Here is a 22,096-nt window from a genome sequence, read left to right as displayed (position 1 = left end):
CTCTGTTGGAATGAAGCCATTTACTTTAACTTACAAAGTATTGCATCAAAAACTGGGGATTTCTCCTGAGACTAGCCCTCTCCTATCAAATGACATCAAACACAAGATTCTCTTGATTGTCAACACAGAACATTGGTTCACTAACTACAGCAATGTATATAAAATCTGATCTGTTTGGAGATTGACAACGCATTGCCGTAACATTGTCCTAAATACTAAAGCTTTAACCCTCTATAGAGCGTCTTCCACCAGGGAACATCAAGAGACAGACTGAATCCACAGCAGACTAACTGATGGGAAGGAATGGTCTACATTGGAACAATAAAAAAACTCTTCATTTAAACTTCATATATTCTTAAGGAAATATAATGCAAATACTGTGAAATAAAATGTCATATTTCAATTGTGTACAAGCAGACTCTAACATGTACACTTTATATCTTAAATAACATTTACATATATGATTAATTTGCAATTATTAACTGACAAATATTATAATAATCAGAATTACATAGGTAATATTACAAATTCTATCAAATATGGAAGCTTTAAAAAAGAAACATTGAAGCAGACTGGTCTGGGCAGCAGAGAGAGGTCTGGGCAGTAGAGAGAAGTCTGGGCAGCAGAGAGAGGTCTGGGCAGCAGACTGGTCTGGGCAGCAGAGAGAAGTCTGGGCAGCAGAGAGAGGTCTGGGCAGTAGAGAGAAGTCTGGGCAGCAGAGAGAGGTCTGGGCAGTAGAGAGAGGTCTGGGCAGCAGAGAGAGGTCTGGGCAGCAGAGAGAGGTCTGGGCAGTAGAGAGAGGTCTGGGCAGCAGAGAGAGGTCTGGGCAGCAGAGAGAAGTCTGGGCAGTAGAGAGAGGTCTGGGCAGCAGAGAGAGGTCTGGGCAGCAGAGAGAGGTCTGGGCAGCAGAGAGAGGTCTGGGCAGCAGAGAGAGGTCTGGGCAGCAGAGAGAGGTCTGGGCAGCAGAGAGAGGTCTGGGCAGCAGAGAGAGGTCTGGGCAGCAGAGAGAGGTCTGGGCAGCAGAGAGAAGTCTGGGCAGCAGAGAGAGGTCTGGGCAGCAGAGAGAGGTCTGGGCAGCAGAGAGAAGTCTGGGCAGCAGAGAGAGGTCTGGGCAGCAGAGAGAAGTCTGGGCAGCAGAGAGAGGTCTGGGCAGCAGAGAGAGGTCTGGGCAGCAGAGAGAAGTCTGGGCAGTAGAGAGAAGTCTGGGCAGCAGAGAGAGGTCTGGGCAGCAGAGAGAAGTCTGGGCAGCAGAGAGAGGTCTGGGCAGCAGAGAGAGGTCTGGGCAGCAGAGAGAGGTCTGGGCAGCAGAGAGAGGTCTGGGCAGCAGAGAGAAGTCTGGGCAGCAGAGAGAGGTCTGGGCAGCAGAGAGAGGTCTGGGCAGCAGAGAGAGGTCTGGGCAGCAGAGAGAGGTCTGGGGTCAGGGGTCAAGGTTAAAGCAGCTCTCTACAGAGCAGTCTCTTTCAGGTCATTGAGATTTGGAATGCGTGAGCGTGAGGGCCGTCCGAACCCATGTCCGTTCTGGCCCCCCTTGCCCTCCCTCCCTCCATGTTGCTCGGAGTAAGGGTTTCCCTCAGCTCTGCCCAGGGCCGAGGTGTGCCAGCTGGTCTCCATCTGACCAGGGAGGGGGTAGGCGGCCTGCCTGCTCTTCAGCTGGGGGGTGCTGGAGCCTGCGTGGCTCCGATTGGGACCCTCACTGAAACCCGCTTTAGTCGAGGTGGAGTTGGGCTGGAAGCGCATATCAGATGGAGCCGTTTGATTGGAGGTGGTGGAGGAGGAGGAGAGGTGAAGGAGCTTCCGTAGAGACTTGAGAGGCTGGCTCTGAGGGGTAAGAATACGCAATATAACAAACATATCTGTAGAATATATGATACAGTGTAGTTATTTGTCTGTCATGTTTTAGCAACAGATGTTGCCTCAGTATAGTTGTGAAATGCTACGGTTAGCTGGAGCTCTTGAAATAACTGTTCTGACTAAATACAGTTGAAGTCGGAAGTTTACATACACCTCAGCCAAATACATTTAAACTCAGTTTTTCACAATTCCTGACATTTAATCCAAGTAAAAAATCCCTGTTTTAGGTCAGTTAGGATCACCACTTTATTTTAAGAATGTGAAATGTCAGAATAAAAGTAGAGAGAATGATTTATTTCAGCTTTTATTTCTTTAATCACATTCCCAGTGGGTCAGAAGTTTACATACACTCAATTAGTATTTGGTAGCATTGCCTTTAAACTGTTTAACTTGGGTCAAACGTTTCAGGTAGCCTTCCACAAGCTTCCCCCAATAAGTTGGGTGAATTTTGTCACATTCCTCCTGACAGAGCTGGTGTAACTGAGTCAGGTTTGTAGGCCTCCTTGCTCGCACACACTTTTTCAGTTCTGCCCACAAATTTTCTATAGGATTGAGGTCATGGCTTTGTGACGGCCACTCAAATACCTTGATTTTGTTGTCCTTACGCCATTTTGCCACAACTTTGGAAGCATGCTTGGGGTCATTGTCCATTTGGAAGACCCATTTGCGACCAAGCTTTAACTTCCTGACTGATGTCTTGAGATGTTGCTTCCATATATCCACATAATTTTCCTGCCTCATGATGTCATCTATTTTGTGAAGTGCACCAGTCCCTCCTGCAGCGAAGCATCCCCACAACATGATGCTGCCACCCCCGTGCTTCACGGTTGGGATGGTGTTCTTCGGCTTGCAAGCCTCCCCCTTCTTCCTCCAAACACAACGATGGTCATCATGGCCAAACAGTTCTATTTTTGTTTCATCAGACCAGAGGACATTTCTCCAAAAAGTACAATCTTTGTCCCCGTGTGCAGTTGCAAACCATAGTCTGGCTTTTTTTATGGCGGTTTTGGAGCAGTGGCTTCTTCCTTGCTGAGCGGCCTTTCAGGTTATGTCAATATAGGACTCGTTTTACTGTGGATATAGATACTTTGGTACCTGTTTCCTCCAGCATCTTAACAAGATCCTTTGCTGTTGTTCTGGGATTGATTTGCACTTTTCGCACCAAAGTACGTTAATCTCTAGGAGACAGAACGCGTTTCCTTCCTGAGCGGTATGACGGCTGTGTGGTCACATGGTGTTTATACTTGCGTACTACTGTTTGTACAGATGAACGTGGTACCTTCAGGCATTTGGAAATTGCTCCCAAGGGTGAACCAGACTTGTGGAGGTCTACAATTGTTTTTCTGAGGTCTTGGCTGATTTCTTTTGATTTTCTCATGATGTCAAGCAAAGAGGCACTGAGTTTGAAGGTAGGCCTTGAAATACATCCACAGGTACACCTCCAATTGACCCAAATTATGTCAATTAGCCTATCAGAAGGTTCTAAAGCCATGACATCATTTTCTGGAATTTTCCAAGCTGGTTAAAGGCACAGTCAACTTAGTGTATGTAAACTTCTGACCTACTGGAATTGTGATACAGTGAATTATAAGTGAAATAATCTGTCTGTAAACAATTGTTGGAAAAATTACTTGTGTCATGCACAAAGTAGATGTCCTAACCGAGTTGCCAAAACTATAGTTTGTTAACAAGAAATTTGTGGAGTGGTTGAAAAACAAGTTTTAATGACTCCAACCTGAGTGTATGTAAACTTCCAACTTCAACTGTAGATGGCTGTTTCCAGAAACACCCACCTACACACCTAACCCTACCCAGAAACCCAAAACCCACCTAACCCTACCCAGAAACCCAAAACCCACCTAACCCTACCCAGAAACCCAAAACCCACCTAACCCTAACCAGAAACCCAACACCCACCTAACCCTACCCAGAAACCCAAAACCCAGCTAACCCTAACCAGAAACCCAAAACCCACAAACCCACCTAACCCTACCCAGAAACCCAGCTACACACCTAACCCTACCCAGAAACCCACCTAACCCTACCCAGAAACCCAGCTAACCCTAACCAGAAACCCAACACCCACCTACACACCTAACCAGAAACCCAACACCCACCCACTGCCCTTTAAGGCTGTAAATCCTCCAATATTCACCATGCCAGACTCCTAGCATTCAGACTTTATTTCAACATTTAATGATCTAGAAAAAGATCCATGAGGCAGTTGACATTGCACAGGATAGGGGATAGGGGATAGTGTGGGTTGTGGGTTTAGGGGATAGGGTGGGCTGTGGGTTTAGGGGATAGGGTGGGCTGCGGGGATAGGGGATAGGGTGGGCTGCGGGGATAGGGGATAGGGTGGGCTGCGGGGATAGGGGATAGGGTGGGCTGCGGGGATAAGGGATAGGGTGGGTTTAGGGGATAGGTTGGGCTGCGGGGATAGGGGATAGGGTGGGCTGTGGGTTTAGGGGATAGGGTGGGCTCGGGGATAGGGTGGGCTGCGGGGATAGGGGATAGGGTGGGCTGCGGGGATAGGGGATAGGGTGGGCTGCGGGGATAAGGGATAGGGTGGGTTTAGGGGATAGGGTGGGCTGCGGGGATAGGGTGGGCTGTGGGTTTAGGGGATAGGGTGGGCTGCGGGGATAGGGTGGGCTGCGGGGATAGGGGATAGGGTGGGCTGCGGGGATAGGGGATAGGGTGGGCTGCGGGGATAGGGGATAGGGTGGGCTGCGGGGATAAGGGATAGGGTGGGTTTAGGGGATAGGGTGGGCTGCGGGGATAGGGGATAGGGTGGGCTGTGGGTTTAGGGGATAGGGTGGGCTGCGGGGATAGGGGATAGGGTGGGCTGCGGGGATAGGGGATAGGGTGGGCTGCGGGGATAGGGGATAGGGTGGGCTGTGGGTTTAGGGGATAGGGTGGGCTGCGGGGATAAGGGATAGGGTGGGCTGCGGGGATAAGGGATAGGGTGGGTTGCGGGGATAGGGGATACGGTGGGTTGCGGGGATAGGGGATAGGGTGGGCTGTGGGTTTAGGGGATAGGGTGGGCTGCAGGGATAGGGGATAGGGTGGGCTGCGAGGATAGGGGATAGGGTGGGCTGCGGGGATAGGGGATAGGGTGGGCTGCGGGGATAGGGTGGGCTGCGGGGATAGGGTGGGCTGTGGGTTTAGGGGATAGGGGATAGGGTGGGCTGCGGGTTTAGGAGATAGGTGGGTTGTGGGGATAGGGGATAGGGTGGGCTGTGGGGATAGGGTGGGCTGCGGGGATAGGGTGGGCTGCAGGGATAGGGTGGGTTTAGGGGATAGGGTGGGTCTGGGGATGGGGGGATAGGGTGGGTTTAGGGGATAGGGTGGGTTTAGGGGATAGGGTGGGTTGCGGGGATAGGGGATAGGGTGGGCAGCGGGGATAGGGGATAGGGTGGGCAGCGGGGATAGGGGATAGGGTGGGCTGCGGGGATAGGGGATAGGGTGGGCTGCGGGGATAGGGTGGGTTGCGAGGATAGGGGATAAGTTGGGCTGCGGGGATAGGGGATAGGGTGGGCTGCGGGGATAGGGGATAGGGGAAAGGGTGGGTTGCGGGGATAGGGTGGGCTGCGGGGATAGGGGATAGGGTGGGCTGCGGGGATAGGGTATAGGGGATAGGGTGGGCTGCGGGGATAGGGTGGGCTGCGGGGATAGGGGATAGGGTGGGCTGCGGGGATAGGGGATAGGGTGGGTTGCGGGGATAGGGGATAGGGTGGGCTGCGGGGATAGGGTATAGGGGATAGGGTGGGCTGCGGGGATAGGGTGGGCTGCGGGTTTAGGGGATATGGTGTGAGCTGCGGGGATAGGGGATAGGGTTGGCTGTGGGGATTGGGGATAGGGTGGGCTGCGGGGATAGGGGATAGGGTGGGCTGCGGGGATAGGGTTGGCTGTGGGGATAGGGGATAGGGTGGGCTGCGGGGATAGGGTGGGCTGCGGGGATAGGGGACAGGGTGGGCTGCGGGTTTAGGTGTCAGGGTTTTCCAGAGACGGAAGAAGACACATCCCACTCGCTGTTTGTTTCTGGTTAATTTACAATCAATGAACTAAGCAGACCAAACCCAGCTGCTATCGCATTGGTGTCTATGGGACAGCCACACAGTTAAGTAGACCAAAACTGATGGCTTGAGTGAACTATCTTAATTTATCCACCATATTTGGCTTTACCTGACAGTGTGCATCAGACATTTTTTCTGATGGCCAGTTTCTGTCCCGTGATTGGTCTCTGTCTCTCTCCCGTGATTGGTCCCGCTCCTGGTTCCGGTGGCGGCTGCTCTGATGACCCGATGACCGGGCGGACTTCTGGGCGACCATGTGATCCGCCCCGTCACCTGGGACCTATCCCCATACAGAGGTCAGACGTTAGACTTCACCACCCAGAACCCCAGAACCTGCCCCTGCAACCCCAGAACATTCCCCGCAACCCCAGAACATTCCCCCTGCAACCCATGACCATTCCCCCCGCAACCCCTGACCATTCCCCCTGCAACCCCAAACCATTCTCCCCGCAACCCCAAACATTCCCCCTGCAACCCCAGAACATTCCCCCTGCAACCCCAAACCATTCCCCCTGCAACCCCAAACCATTCCCCCTGCAACCCCAGAACATTCCCCCTGCAACCCCAGAACATTCCCCCTGCAACCCCAGAACATTCCTCCTGCAACCCCTGAACATTCCCCCTGCAACCCCAAACCATTCCCCCTGCAACCCCTGAACATTCCCCCTGCAACCCCTGAACATTCCCCCTGCAACCCCTGAACATTCCCCCTGCAACCCCTGAACATTCCCCACGCAACCCCAAACCATTCCCCCTGCAACCCCAAACCATTCCCCCTGCAACCCCAGAACATTCCTCCTGCAACCCCTGAACATTCCCCCTGCAACCCCTGAACATTCCTCCTGCAACCCCAGAACATTCCCCCTGCAACCCCTGAACATTCCCCACGTAACCCCAAACCATTCCCCCGGCAACCCCAGAACATTCCCCCGGCAACCCCTGAACATTCCCCCGGCAACCCCTGAACATTCCCCCCTGCAATCCCAGACCAGAGGAGAGGGGGAGACAGCTACTGTCTGTCTAGATCCTACTGGTGATCCATATCATATTGACAAGAAAACTTTGAGAGGAGGGATCTAGTGGGCATTACGGTATCAGAGGAGCATTGTCACCTTTACTGAGAAGATATGATGAGTTTGACATATTCATCAAATCTATTGTATCATGCAGACCATATTCAACCTTCCATAAAGGCCTGACTCCTGCCGGCCCCACAGCTCCCTGGGCTCTGTCTGCAGGAATAGACCTCTGTCTTCCATTCCTGTGTATGTCTGTGTCTCCCTTGATAATGGGATGGATCCATTGTGTCTGCTCCTGGTGATTCATTTTAAATAGTTACCATTATGCTACAAGGTGTGGGTTGGACTGTCATAGCCCCTAAATAGTTACCGGGGGTGGGTTAGGGTTAGCAGGGAGGATAATATAGGGAACAGCAGGGGGGATATTCTGGGGTACAGCAGGGAGGATATTCTGGGGTACAGCAGGGGGGATATTCTGGGGTAGAGCAGGGGGATACTCTGGGGTACAGCAGGGGGATTTTCTGGGGTACAGCAGGGGGATATTCTGGGGTACAGCAGGGGGGATATTCTGGGGTACAGCAGGGGGGATATTCTGGGGTACAGCAGAGGGGAGATTCTGGGGTACAGCAGGGGGGATTTTCTGGGGTACAGCAGGGGGATATTCTGGGGTACAGCAGGGGGATATTCTGGGGTACAGCAGAGGGGAGATTCTGGGGTACAGCAGGGGGATTTTCTGGGGTACAGCAGGGGGATATTCTGGGGTACAGCAGGGGGGATATTCTGGGGTACAGCAGGGGGGATTTCTGGGGTACAGCAGGGAGGATATTCTGGGGTACAGCAGGGGGGATAATATAGGGAACAGCAGGGGAGATATTCTGGGGTACAGCAGGGAGGATATTCTGGGGTACAGCAGGGGGGATATTCTGGGGTAGAGCAGGGGAGATATTCTGGGGTACAGCAGAGGGGAGATTCTGGGGTACAGCAGGGGGGATTTTCTGGGGTACAGCAGGGAGGATAATATGGGGTAAAGCAGGGGGATTATCTGGGGTACAGCAGGGGAGATATTCTGGGGTACAGCAGGGAGGATAATCTGGGGTACAGCAGAGGGATATTTTGGGGTACAGAAGGGAAGATATTCTGGGGTACAGCAGGGAGGATATTCTGGGGTACAGCAGGGGGGAATTCTGGGGTACAGCAATGGGGGATATTCTGGGGTACAGCAGGGGAGATATTCTGGGGTACAGCAAGGGGGATATTCTGGGGTACAGCAGGGGATATTCTGGGGTACAGCAGGGGGATATTCTGGGGGACAGCAGGGGGGTATTCTGGGATAGAGCAGGGGGGATATTCTGGGGTACAGCAGGGGAGATATTCTGGGGTACAGCAGGGGGGGATATTCTGGGGTAGAGCAGGGGGATATTCTGGGGTAGAGCAGGGGGATATTCTGGGGTACAGCAGGGGGGATATTCTGGGGTACAGCAGGGAGGATATTCTGGGGTACAGCAGGGGGATATTCTGGGGTACAACAGGGGGGATATTCTGGGGTACAGCAGGGGGGATAATTTGGGGTACAGCAGGGGAGATATTCTGGGGTACAGCAGGGGGGATATTCTGGGGTACAGCAGGGAGGATATTCTGGGGTACTGCAGGGGGATATTCTGGGGTACAGCAGGGGGGGATAATATAGGGAACAGCAGGGGGATATTCTGGGGTATAGCAGGGAGGATATTCTGGGGTACAGCAGAGGGGATATTCTGGGGTACAGCAGGGGAGAATATTCTGGGGTACAGCAGAGGGGATATTCTGGGGTACAGCAGGGGAGCATTCTGGGGTACAGCAGGGGAGATATTCTGGGGTACAGCAGAGGGGATATTCTGGGGTACAGCAGAGGGGATATTCTGGGGTACAGCAGGGGAGATATTCTGGGGTACAGCAGAGGGGATATTCTGGGGTACAGCAGGGGGATATTCTGGGGTACAGCTGGGGAGATATTCTGGGGTAGAGCAGGGGGATATTCTGGGGTACAGCAGAGGGGAGATTCTGGGGTACAGCAGGGGGGATTTTCTGGGGTACAGCAGGGGGATATTCTGGGGTACAGCAGGGGAGATATTCTGGGGTACAGCAGGGGAGATATTCTGGGGTACAGCTGGGGAGATATTCTGGGGTAGAGCAGGGGGATATTCTGGGGTACAGCAGGGGGATATTCTGGGGTACAGCAGGGGGGATATTATGCACCAATATTTTCAGTTCTTAACCATGCAAGACTATCCCGCCGCCCCCTCACCCTCCCCTCCCTCACCCCGACCTCCCTCACCCTCCCCACCCTCACCCTGACCTCCCTCACCCTCCACTCCCTCACCCCGATCTCCCTCACCCCGACCTCCCTCACCCTCCCCTCCCTCACCCCGACCTCCCTCACCCTCCCCTCCCTCACCCCTACCTCCCTCACCCTCCCCTCCCTCACCCCGACCTCCCTCACCCCGACCTCCCTCACCCTCCCCCTTCCCTCCCTCACCCCGACCTCCCTCACCCTCCCCTCCCTCACCCCGACCTCCCTCACCCCGACCTCTCCGCATGCTGTCAGCTGCCTGCCTGTACAGCTGGAGTCACAGGTGACAACAGAATCAGAATCCCGTACACCCACAGAATGAGGACAGGTGAACTACCCAACAGCAGATCCATGAAGGGACTGAAACAACCTTATCTGAAGGGCCCTGTCTGGTCAGAATGTCCTGGTCTGGATAGAAACATTTAGATAGAGAGGATTCAATCCATATTATAAATCAGCTTTACAGTGAATTGTGTTGGTTCCATTTTGTTTGAACTCTCCAAATAGGGCTCTCATGATGTCATCATGACCAAAGTAGCATGTGTCTAGCAATGTGATTAAAGTACACTATAAGAGTACACTAGGTCTACATACTAACCTCCTGATGACATCCTGGTTGAGCGTTTGATGGATCTGGTTGGTTCTAGTTTCATAATGATCATAATGATTAGAGACCAGACAAGAGGAGATGAATTAGAGTTGATTCATGTTAATGTCAGCATGCGGTGATGACAGTGGTTCCATGGGGTTAGACTAGTACTGTAGAGAGGAAATACACCATGGGAGAAGAGACAACAGGTAGCACCATCACTGAGGAGCTGTGCTTTATGTTATTCTTTGAGTTACAGAGGGGGAAAAGACATTTCTTCATGAGGGGAGTCCATCTGTCTGGCAGCGCCGTCTGCAATATAAGAACCACATGACTGCAGGGAAAGAATGGCAACAACAACAACATATACTGTATGAGGTGTCTTTGTCATGGTAACACACAAGATATGTAAGGAAGCAGGGGCCAAAGAAGGAAACACTGAGATATATAGACAGACTTAAGCATTATGTAGAGATACTGCACATACGTAAAGACACATACAGTACCAGTCAAAAGTTTGGACACAACTACTCATTCAAGGGTTTTTCTTTATTTTTACAATTTTCTTCATTGTAAAATAATAGTGAAGACATCAAAACTATGAAATAACACATATGGAATCATGTAGTAACCAAAAAAGTGTTAAATAAATCAAAATATATTTTAGATTTTAGATTCTTCAAAGTAGCCAACCTTTGCCTTGATGACAGCTTTGCAAACTCTTGGCATTCTCTTCACCTGGAATGCTTTTCCAACAGTCTTCAAGAAGTTCCCACATATGCTGAGAACTTGTTGGCTTCTTTTCCTTCACTCTGTGGTCCAACTCATCCCAAAGCATCTCAATTGGGTTGAGGTTGAGTGATTGTGGAGGCCAGGTCATCTGATGCAGCACTCCATTACTCTCCTTATTGGTCAAATAGCCCTTACACAGCCTGGTGGTGTGTTGGGTCATTGTCCTGTTGAAAAACAAATGATAGTCCCACTAAGTGCAAACCAGATGGGATGGCGTATCGCTGCAGAATGCTGTGGTAGCCATGCTGGTTAAGTGTGTTTTGAATTCTAAATACATCACAGACAGTGTCACCAGCAAAGCACCCCCACACCTCCTCCTCCTGTCTTTTAAGCATCAGCTATCTGAGCAGCTAACTGATCGCTGCAGCTGTACACAGCCCATCTGTGAATAGCCCATCCAATCTACCTACCTCATCCCCATATTGTTTTTATTTACTTTTTTGCTCTTTTGCACACCAGTATTTCTACTTGCACATCTATCACTCCAGTGTTCATTTGCTAAATTGCAGTTACTTTTCCACTATGGCCTATTTATTGCCTTACCTCCTCACGCCATTTGCACACACTGTATATACTTTTTTCCTATTGTGTTATTGACTGTATGTTTGTTTACTCCATGTGTAACTCTGTGTTGTTGTTTGTGTCGCACTGCTTTGCTTTATCTTGGCCAGGTCGCAGTTGTAAACGAGAACTTGTTCTCAACTGGCCTACCTGGTTAAATAAAGACAAAATAAAATACAAATAAATAAAAATTCTTCACGGTGGGAACCACACATGTGGAGATCATCACTTCACCTACTCCGCGTCTCACAAAGACACGGCGGTTGGGACCAAAAATCTCAAATTTGGACTCATCAGACCAAAGGACAGATTTCCACCGGTCTAATGTCCATTGCTGGTGTTTCTTGACCCAAGCAAGTCTCTTCTTCTTATAGGTGTCCTTTAGTAGTGGTTTCTTTGCAGCAATTCGACCATGAAGGCCTGATTCTCTTCTGAACAGTTAATGTTGAGATGTGTCTGTTAACTTATCCTCTGCAGCAGAGGGAACTCTGGGTCTTCCTTTCCTGTGGCGGTCCTCATAAGAGCCAGTTTCATCATAGCAATTGATGGTTTTTGCGACTGCATTTGAAGAAACGTTCAAAGTTCTTGAAATTTTCCGGATTGACTGACCTTTATGTCTTAAAGTAATGATGGACTGTCATTTATCTTTGCTTATTTGAGCTGTTCTTGCCATAATATGGACTTGGTCTTTTACCAAATAGGGCTATCTTCTGTATACACCCTTACCTTGTCACAACACAACTGATTGGCTCAAACACATTAAGAAGTAAAGAAATTCCAGGGCACACCTGTTAATTGAAATGCATTCAGGTGACTACCTGATGAAGCTGGTTGAGAGAATGCCAAGAGTGCGCAAAGCTGTCATCAAGGCAAAGGGTGGCTACTTTGAAGAATCTCAAATATATTTAACACTTTTTTGGTTACTACATGATTCCATATGTGTGATTTCATCGTTTTGATGTCTTCACTATTATTTTACGATATAGAAAATAGTAAAAATAAAGAAACCCTGGAATGAGTAGGTGCGTCCAAACTTTTGATTGGTACTGTACATATGTATGACATATTAAGTACTACATTGACAACATACTAGACTGTTAACTGCAGAGGGTATGGCAGACCATAACATTACAGAAGAGAACAACACCCACCGTTTGGGACTTGTTCTTCTTCTTCTTTATTGCTCTGAAGAAGCCCTGCTTCTCCTTTTCTTTGGTCGGCTCTGATTGGTTCATCACCACCATCTCTGGGCGCATCCTATTGATGGAGAGAACACAATACAGCTGGAAGGACAGAAGGACTCTAATGAAGGAACAGTCCAAGCTGCATTGTAACTGGATGGAAAGCAGGAGCTGTATTGTAACTGGATGGACAGGAGGATTCTAATGAAGGAACAGTCCAAGCTGCATTGTAACTGGATGGAAAGCAGGAGCTGTATTGTAACTGGATGGACAGGAGGATTCTAATGAAGGAACAGTCCAAGCTGCATTGTAACTGGATGGAAAGCAGGAGCTGTATTGTAACTGGATGGACAGGAGGATTCTAATGAAGGAACAGTAGGTGCCCTTCTTCGTGAGGCATTGGAAAACCTCCCTGATCTTGTGGTTGAATCTGTGTTTGAAATTCACTGCTCGACTGAGGGGCCTTACAGATAATTGTATATGTGGGGTACAGTGATGTGGTAATCATAAACAAAATCATGTTAAACACTATTATTGCACACAGAGTGAATCCATGCACCGTATTATGTGACTTGGTAAGCAAATGGTTACTCCTGAATGTATTTAGTCTTGCCATAACAAAGGGGTGGAATACAAGACATTTCAGCTTTTAATTTTGAATTAATTAGTAAAAAAATTGAAAAACATAAATCCACTTTGACATTATTGGGTATTCTGTGTAGGTCAGTGACAAAATTTCAAAATGTAATCCATTTTAAATTCAGTCTGTAACACAACAAAATGTAAAAAAAAGTCAAAGTGGTGTGAATATTTTCTGGAGGCTCTGTAATCCCCTCGGGGATAAGCTTTACCCCCATTACACGGGGCGGAAGGAAGATTTAGAAATGTTATAACAAATTTCATGCAATTCTACCCATTTAGCATTTTTTTTTTAATACATTTCATACAATTCTACTCATTTTGCCATGAGACGGAAAGAAGATATAGCAATTTGTTAACTCATTTTATGCAATTCTACTCATTTTGCCATGGGACTGAGAGAAGAATTACCAATTTTATGAAATCAAATCAAATGTTATTGGTCCATACACATGGTTAGCAGGTGTTAATGCGAGTGTAGCGAAATGCTTGTCCTTCTAGTTCCGACAGTGCAATAATATCTAAGAAGTAATCTAACATTTCCCCAACAACTACCTAATACACACAAATCTAAAGGCGTGAATGAGAATATGTACATATAAATATATAGATGAGCGATGGCCGAGCGGAATAGGCAAGGTGCAGTAGATGGTATAAAAATACAGTATATACATGTGATATGAGTAATGTAAGACATGTAAACATTATTAAAGTGGCATTATTTAAAGTGGCATTGTTTAAAGTGACTAGTGATCTGAGTTAGTGATTGCTGTTTAGCAGTCTGATGGCCTTGAGATTAGAAGCTGTTTTTCAGTCTCTCGGTCCCAGCTTTAATGCACCTGTACTGACCTCGCCTTCTGGATGATAGCGGGGTGAACAGGCAGTGGCTTGGGTGGTTGTTGTCCTTGATGATCTTTTTGGCCTTCCTGTGACATAGGGTGCTGTAGGTGTCAGGAAGGGCAGGTAGTTTGCCCCCGGTGATGCGTTGTGCAGACCTCACTACCCTCTGGAGAGCCTTGCGGTTATGGGCGGTGCAGTTGCCGTACCAGGCTGTGATACAGCCAGACAGGATGCTCTCAATTGTGCATCTGTAAAAGTTTGTCAGGGTTGTAGGTGACAAGCCAAATTTCTTCAGCCTCCTGAGGTTGAAGAGGCGCTGTTGCGCCTTTTTCACCACACTGTCTGTGTGGGTGGACCATTTCAGTTTGTCTGTGATGTGTGCGCCCAGGAACATAAAACGTTCCACCTTCTCCACTACTGTCCCTTCAATGTGGATAGGGCGGTGCTCCCTCTGCTGTTTCCTGAAGTCCACGATCATCTCTTTTGTTTTGTTGACATTGAGTGCGAGGTTATTTTCCTGACACCACACTCCGAGGGCCCTCACCTCCTCCCTGTAGGCCGTCTCGTCGTTGTTGGTAATCAAGCCTACCACTGTAGTGTCGTCTGCAAACTTGATGATTGAGTTGGAGGCGTGCATGGCCACGCAGTCATGGGTGAACAGGGAGTACAGGAGATGGCTGAGAACGCACCCTTGTGGGCCCCAGTGTTGAGGATCAGCGGGGTGGAGATGTTGTTTCCTACCCTCACCACCTGGGGGCGGCCCGTCAGGAAGTCCAGGACCCAGTTGCACAGGGCGGGGTCGAGACCCAGGGTCTCGAGCGTAATGATGAGTTTGGAGGGTACTATGGTGTTAAATGCTGAGCTGTAATTGATGAACAGCATTCTTACATAGGTATTCCTCTTGTCCAGATGGGTTAGGGCAGTGTGCAGTGTGATTGCGATTGCGTCGTCTGTGGACCTATTGGGTCGGTAAGCAAATTGGAGTGGGTCTAGGGTGTCAGGTAGGGTGGAGGTAATATGGTCTTTGACTAGTCTCTCAAAGCACTTAATGATGACGGAAGTGAGTGCTACAGGGCGGTTGTCATTTAGCTCAGCTACCTTAGCTTTCTTGGGAACAGGAACAATGGTGGCCCTCTTGAAGCATGTGGGGATAGCAGACTGGGATAGGGATTGATTGAATATGTCTATAAACACACCAACCAGCTGGTCTGCGTATGCTCTGAGGACGCGGCTAGGGATGCCGTCTGGGCCTGCAGCCTTGCGAGGGTTAACACGTTTAAATGTTTTACTCACGTTGGCTGCAGTGAAGGAGAGCCCGCAGGTTTTGGTAGCGGGCCGTGTTAGTGGCACTGTATTGTCCTCAAAGCGAGCAAAAAAGTTGTTTAGTCTGTCTGGGAGCACGGCATCGTGATCCGCGATGGGGCTGGTTTTTCTTTTGTAATCCGTGATTGACTGTAGACCCTGCCACATACGTCTGGTGTCTGAGCCGTTGAATTGCGACTCTACTTTGTCTCTATACTGACGCTTAGCTTGTTTGATTGCCTTGCGGAGGGAATAGCTACACTGTTTATATTCGGTCATGTTTCCGGTCACTTTGCTCTGATTAAAAGCAGTGGTTCGCGCGTTCAGTTTTGCGCGAATGCTGCCATCAATCCACGGTTTCTGGTTGGGGAATGTTTTAATAGACTCTGTTGGTACGACATCACCGATGCACTTGTTAACCTGTTAGGGCTAGGGGGCAGTATTTGCACGGCCGGATAAAAAAACGTACCCGATTTAATCTGGTTACTACTCCTGCCCATTATCAAAAGTGACTGAAAGAGAGGATGTTTACCTTTGTCACAGGGGATGGGCCATTACCATTGTGACGTCGGCGCCCATGGGTACTCTCCCTTTTCGAAACGTTTTGAAAGACAATGCAACCGTCCCAATGGAATATTATTGAAGCCCTGGTTGAAAAAGCCCCTAAAGATTTATGTTATACAACGTTTGACATGTTTGAACGAACTTAAATATATATTTTTTGCTCATTCCTGACGACAAGTCAGACGCACAAGGTACATTTTCACTAGCCTTCGGAGCGCGCTAACACTATTGGGACATAAATTATTAACTTTTTTGAACAAAACTACATTTGTTATGGACCTGGGATTCCTAGAAGTGCCTTCTGATAAAGATAATCAAAGGTAAGGGATTATTTACAATAGTATTTTTGATGGTTGATCGTTCCAAGATGGCTCCAACATTGATAGCCTAGACTTTTTTTCTGGGCATACCACGTCGTTTATTGCAAAGTGTGATTTCCCAGTAAAGTTATTTTTAAATCTGGCAAAGAGATGGCATTCAAAACATGTTAATTTATAAGTCCTTGAATGACAATATTACATTTTAACAATGTTTTCGAATAGTAATTTTGTAAATTGTAGCGCTGATCATCGGAAGCATTTGAGGGAAAAGTTTTTTCTGAACGTCATGCGCCGATGTAAAATGCTGTTTTTATATATAAATATGAACTTTATCGAACAAAAAATGCATGTGTTGTGTAACATGATGTCATCTGATGAAGGTTGTCAAAGGTTAGTGCTGCATTTAGCTGTGTTTTGGGTATTTGTGATGCATGCTAGTTGCTTTGAAAATGGCTGTGTGATTATTTCTGGCTGGGTACTCTGCTGACATAATCTAATGTTTTGCTTTTGCTGTAAAGCCTTTTTGAATTCGGACAACGTGGTTCGATTCAGGAGAGGTGTATCTATAAAACGGTGTAAAATAGTCATATGTTTGAGAAATTGAAGTTATAGCATTTATGAGGTTTTGCATTTAGCGCGACGCGATTCCACTGGCTGTTGATTAGGGTGGGACGCAAGCGTCCCACTGGCCCAGACAGGTTAATAAACTCGCACACCGAGTCAGCGTATTCGTCAATGTTGTTGTTGTTAGTAGCAATACGGAACATATCCCAGTCCACGTGATCGAAGCAATCTTGAAGCGTGGAATCCGATTGGTCGGACTAGCGTTGAACAGACCTGAGGGCGGGCGTTTCCTGTTTTAGTTTCTGTCTATAGGCTGGGAGCAACAAAATGGAGTCCTGGTCAGCTTTTCCAAAGGGAGGGCAGGGGAGGGCCTTATACTCATTTTGCAATGGGGCGGGAGAGAAGATGTAGCAATTTTATAACTAATTACATACAATTCTACTCATTTTGCCATCCGGTAAAGAGAAGATTTAGCAATTTTGTAACAAATTTCATGCAATTCTATCCACTTTGCCATGGGGCAGAGAGAAGATTTAGCAAATGTATAACACATTTCATGTAATTTACTCATTTTGCCATGGAGAGGAGAGAAGATTTGGCAATTTTATAAATAATTACATGCAATTTTACTCATTTTGCAATGGAATGGAGAGAATATTTAGCAATTATTTTACTAATTTCAAACAATTCTATTCATTTTACAACAGAGCAGAGAGAAGATTTAGCAATTTTATAAATAATTTCATGCAATTCTACTAATTTTGCCAACCGGTGAAGAGAAGACTGAAATTTTAGAGCAAATTTCATGTGATTCTACTCATTTTGCAATGAGGTCGAGAAAAGATTCTACTCATTTTGACATGGGGTCGAGAGAAGATTTAGAATATATTTTTTTTTTACAAATTTCATGCAATTCTAGTAGTTTTGCCATGGACGGAGAGAAGATTTAGCAAATGTATAACTCATTTCATGCAATTCTTCCCATTTTGCCATGGGCGGAGAGAAGATTTAGCAATTGTATAACACATTTCATGCACTTCTACTCATTTTACAACAGGATGGAGAGAAGACGTAACAATTTCATAACAAATTTCATGTAATTCTACTCATTTTGCCATGGGGCAAAGAGAAGATGTAGCAATTTTATAACTAATTACATACATTCTACACATTTTGCCATCCGGTGAAGAGAAGATTGAGTAAATGTGTAATTTCATGCAATTCTACTTATATTGTCATGGGAAGGAGAGAAGATTTAGTAATTTTATAAATAATTACATGCAATTTTACAATGGAATGGAGAGAATATTGAGCTTTTTTTTTTTTTTACTAATTTCATACAATTCTATTCATTTTACAATGGGATGGAGAGAAGATTTAGCTATTTAAAATATATATATATATATATGGAATTCTACTCATTTTGCCATGGGGCTGAGAGAAGATTTTTTACTTTTTTAACTAATTTCATGCAATTCTACAAATTTTGCCATCCGGTGAAGAGAAGACTTTTACATTTTATTTAAATTTCATGTGATTCTACTCATTTTGCAATGAGGCAGAGAGAAGATTTCGCAAATGTATAACTCATTTCATGCAATTCTACTCATTTTGCCATGTGCCGAGAGAAGATTTAGCAATTTTATAACACATTTCCTGCAATTCTACACATTTTGCCATAGGGTGGAGAGAAATATTTGCTATTTTTAATATGATATCTGAGTGAGATTGACTAACAAAATCAATAGGGGCCCCGCGGACAGTCATTTGAAGTTTAGATAGCTGGCCGCTAGACTAACTTACCAATCTAAAAAATGCTAACTAACTTTCAGTTTAGTGACTTTCAGTGACAGACATAAGAGAAAAACTGCTGATGCACAGCCAAATTTCAAAATTGCACCTTGTCCACTATTCTAACTCGTAACAGTAAGATGAGCCCCCACCCAAAACAAGACGTCTGCTAGTTGCCCAACCCTAATATAGGGAAAAGGGTGTCATTTGCAATGAAGTGCCTCACCAGGGGTCAAAGGCTGGCTGGCGTTTGGGATGGTTGGTCAAGGTGCTTCCGTCCACTGCCCCCCCTCCTGTCCCCCTGCTGCCCTGACCTCCGTTATCTGGCCGCGGGGACGGCACTGTGAAGCAACAACATAACAACATAGTAAACACCACAAAACATTAGAGACACATAAGGAAGAAAACACTACAGGTTATAGATACATAGTAGAGGACTTCATCGGTCCAAAAAGATGGACCCGTTGCGAAATGGACCTAGGGCTTTCCCACTCTAACCCAATATGCATAAATTGATTTTCAAAATATAGAGACATGTTCCAAACGGAGCCAAGGATAACAATACCCATTCCGTATAGACCTGGTCGGATCCAGATCCGATCCGAGTGAGGGAAGCAGCAGAAAAGTAATTTTTAAAGCTACTTTATTAACAGGAGCTGATAAAAAGCTAGAGGCGGGCGGGAGAGGGAGAGTAGGGGAAGAGTAGGAAGAGTAGGGAGAGTAGGGAGAGGGAGAGTAGGGGAAGAGTAGGGAGAGTAGGGGGAAAGAGCAGACGGGGAGGGGCCGTACTGTGAGCGAGTGACACAGGGTGCAGGGAGGGAGAGACTGCAACCAACCAACAAACAGACTCGCACTATAGTAGACTAATAACATATAGATCAAATCAAATCAGATTTGTCACATTTGCCGAATACAACAGGTGTAGACCTTACCGTGAAATGCTTACTTACAAGCCCTTAACCAACAATGCAGTTCAAGAAATAGAGTTAACCGGTTGGGGCTTGGGGGCAGTATTTGCACGGCCGGATAAAAAACATACCCGATTTAAACTGGTTACTACTCTTGCCCAGAAATGAGAATATGCATATCATTTGTAGATTTGGATAGAAAACACTCTAAAGTTTCTAAAACTGTTTGAATGGTGTCTGTGAGTATAACAGAACTCATATGGCAGGCCAAAACCTGAGAAGATTCCATACAGGAAGTGCCCTGTCTGACAATTTATTGTCCTTCTTTAGCCTCTCTATCAAAAATACAGCATCTGTGCTGTAACGTGACATTTTCTAAGGCTTCCATTGGCTCTCAGAAGGCGCCAGAAAGTGTAATGAGATGTCTGCAGTCTCTGGGCTAAGTAGAGCAGCTCTGTTTGATACTGGCCTGCCTGGGGACAGTGACACTGGAGATGCGCGTTCATGTGAATTCCTCATTTTGTTCTTTCAGTCTTTGAATGAATACAACGTCGCCCGGTTGGAATATTATCGCTATTTTACGAGAAAAATAGCATAAAAATTTATTTTAAACAGCGTTTGACATGCTTCGAAGTACGGTAATGGAATATTTACACATTTTTATCACGAAATGCGCTCGCGCGTCACCCTTCGGATTGTGACCTGAACGCACGAACAAAACGGAGCTATTTCAATATAACTATGGATTATTTCGAACCAAAACAACATTTGTTGTTGAAGTAGAAGTCCTGGGAGTGCATTCTGACGAAGAACAGCAAAGGTAATCCAATTTTTCTCATAGTAAATCTGAGTTTGGTGAGGGCCAAACTTGGTGGGTGTCAAATTAGCTAGCCGTGATGGCCGGGCTATCTACTCAGAATATTGCAAAATGTGCTTTCGCCGAAAAGCTATTTTAAAATCTGACACCGCGATTGCATAAAGGAGTTCTGTATCTATAATTCTTAAAATAATTGTTATGTATTTTGTGAACGTTTTATGCTGAGTGATTAGGTAAATTCACCGGAAGTTTGCGGTGTGTATGCTAGTTGCTAGTTCTGAACATCACATGCTAATGTAAAAAGCTGTTTTTTGATATAAATATGAACTTGATTGAACAAAACATGCACATCTCTTCAGTAGGTCCTATGATTAAGTGTAGTCTGGCCCAGGGGTGTGAAGGTGAACGGAAAGGCTGGAGCAACGAACCGCCCTTGCTGTCTCTGCCTGGCCGGTTTCCCCTCTTTCCACTGGGATTCTCTGCCTCTACCCCTATTACGGGGGCTGAGTCACTGGCTTACTGGTGTTCTTCCATGCCGTCCCTGGGAGGGGTGCGTCACTTGAGTGGGTTGAGTCACTGACGTGGTCTTCCTGTCTGGGTTGGTGCCCCCCCCCTTGGGCTGTGCCGTGGCGGAGATCTTTGTGGGCTATACTCGGCCTTGTCCCGGGATGGTATGTTGGTGGTTGGAGATATCCCTCCAGTGGTGTGGAGGCTGTGCTTTGGCAAAGTGGGTGGGGTTATATCCTACCTGTTTGGCCCTGTCCGGGGGTTTCATCGGATGGGGCCACAGTGTCTCCTGACCCCTCCTGTCTCAGCCTCCAGTATTTATGCTGCAGTAGTGTATGTGTCGAGGGGCTAGGGTCAGTCTGTCACATCTGGAGTATTTCTCTTGTCTTTTCCGGTGTCCTGTGTGAATTTAAATATGGTCTCTCTAATTCTCTCTTTCTCTTTCTTTCTTTCTTTCTTTCTTTCTTTCTTTCTTTCTTTCTTTCTTTCTTTCTTTCTTTCTTTCTTTCTTTCTTTCTTTCTCTCTCTCGGTGACCTGAGCCCTAGGACCATGCTTCAGGACTACCTGGCTTGATGATTCCTTGCTGTCCCCAGTTCACCTGGCCGTGCTGCTGCTCCAGTTCCAACTGTTCTGCCTGCAGCTATGGAACCAAGACCTGTTCACCGGACGTGCTACCTGTCCCAGACCTGTTGTCCCAGACCTGCTGGAACCTTGACCTATTCACCGGACGTGCTACCTGTCCCAGACCTGCTGTTTTCAACTCTCTAGAGACAGCAGGAGCGGTAGAGATACTCTCAAAGATCGGCTATGAAAAAGCCAACTGACACTTACTCTTGTGTTACTGACTTGTTGCTCCCTCGACAACTACTATGATTATTATTATTTGACCCTGCTGGTCATCTATGAACATTTGAACATCTAGGCCATGTGCTGTTATAATCTCCACCCGGCACAGCCAGAAGAGGACTGGCCACCCCTCATAGCCTGGTTCCTCTCTAGGTTTCTTCCTAGGTTTTGGACTTTCTAGGGAGTTTTTCCTAGCCACCGTGCTTCTACACCTGCATTGCTTGCTGTTTGGGGTTTTAGGCTGGGTTTCTGTACAGCACTTTGAGATATCAGCTGATGTAAGAAGGGCTATATAAATACATTTGATTTGATTTGATGTATTGTATAACATAATGTCCTAGCAGTGTCATCTGATGAAGATCATCAAAGGTTAGTGCTGCATTTAGCTGTGTTTTTGGTTTTTGTGACATATATGCTTGCTTGAAAAATAGCTGTGTGGTTATTTCTGGCTATGTACTCTCCAAACATAACCTAATGTTTTGCTTTCGCTGTAAAGCCTTTTTTTGAAATCGGACAATGTGGTTAGATTAACGAGAGTCTTGTCTTTCAAATGGTGTAAAATAGTCCTATGTTTGAGAATTTTGAATTATGACATTTTG

General features: G+C 46.9%; 1 protein-coding gene across 5 annotated transcripts in view; it reads right to left on the bottom strand.

Moving 5' to 3' along the window:
• Positions 1-1,290: 1,290 nt before the first annotated feature.
• LOC106573992 (cyclin-dependent kinase-like 5) overlaps positions 1,291-22,096 on the bottom strand; it is a 101,472-nt gene continuing 80,666 nt past the window's right edge. Inside the window, exons 15-19 of one of the 5 annotated variants that reach the window (XM_045697535.1) lie at positions 18,645-18,759; positions 12,369-12,474; positions 9,874-9,918; positions 6,037-6,207; positions 1,291-1,818 (exon numbers count right to left, since the gene is read on the bottom strand). In XM_045697535.1, the coding sequence (XP_045553491.1) occupies positions 1,444-1,818; positions 6,037-6,207; positions 9,874-9,918; positions 12,369-12,474; positions 18,645-18,759 (812 nt within the window). In that variant the 3' untranslated portion in view covers positions 1,291-1,443. Of the gene's footprint in view, positions 1,819-6,036; positions 6,208-9,496; positions 10,177-12,368; positions 12,475-18,644; positions 18,760-22,096 lie in introns of those variants that run through there. The other 4 variants (XM_045697538.1, XM_045697536.1, XR_006759793.1 and 1 more) reach the window with 4 other exon arrangements.

The sequence above is a fragment of the Salmo salar genome, chromosome ssa16 (genome assembly GCF_905237065.1).
Source record: "Salmo salar chromosome ssa16, Ssal_v3.1, whole genome shotgun sequence".
In the NCBI taxonomy this organism is placed as follows: domain Eukaryota; kingdom Metazoa; phylum Chordata; class Actinopteri; order Salmoniformes; family Salmonidae; genus Salmo; species Salmo salar.
The sequence above is the reverse complement of the archived record's forward strand: the minus strand, read 5'-3'. Positions and strand labels throughout refer to the sequence as shown.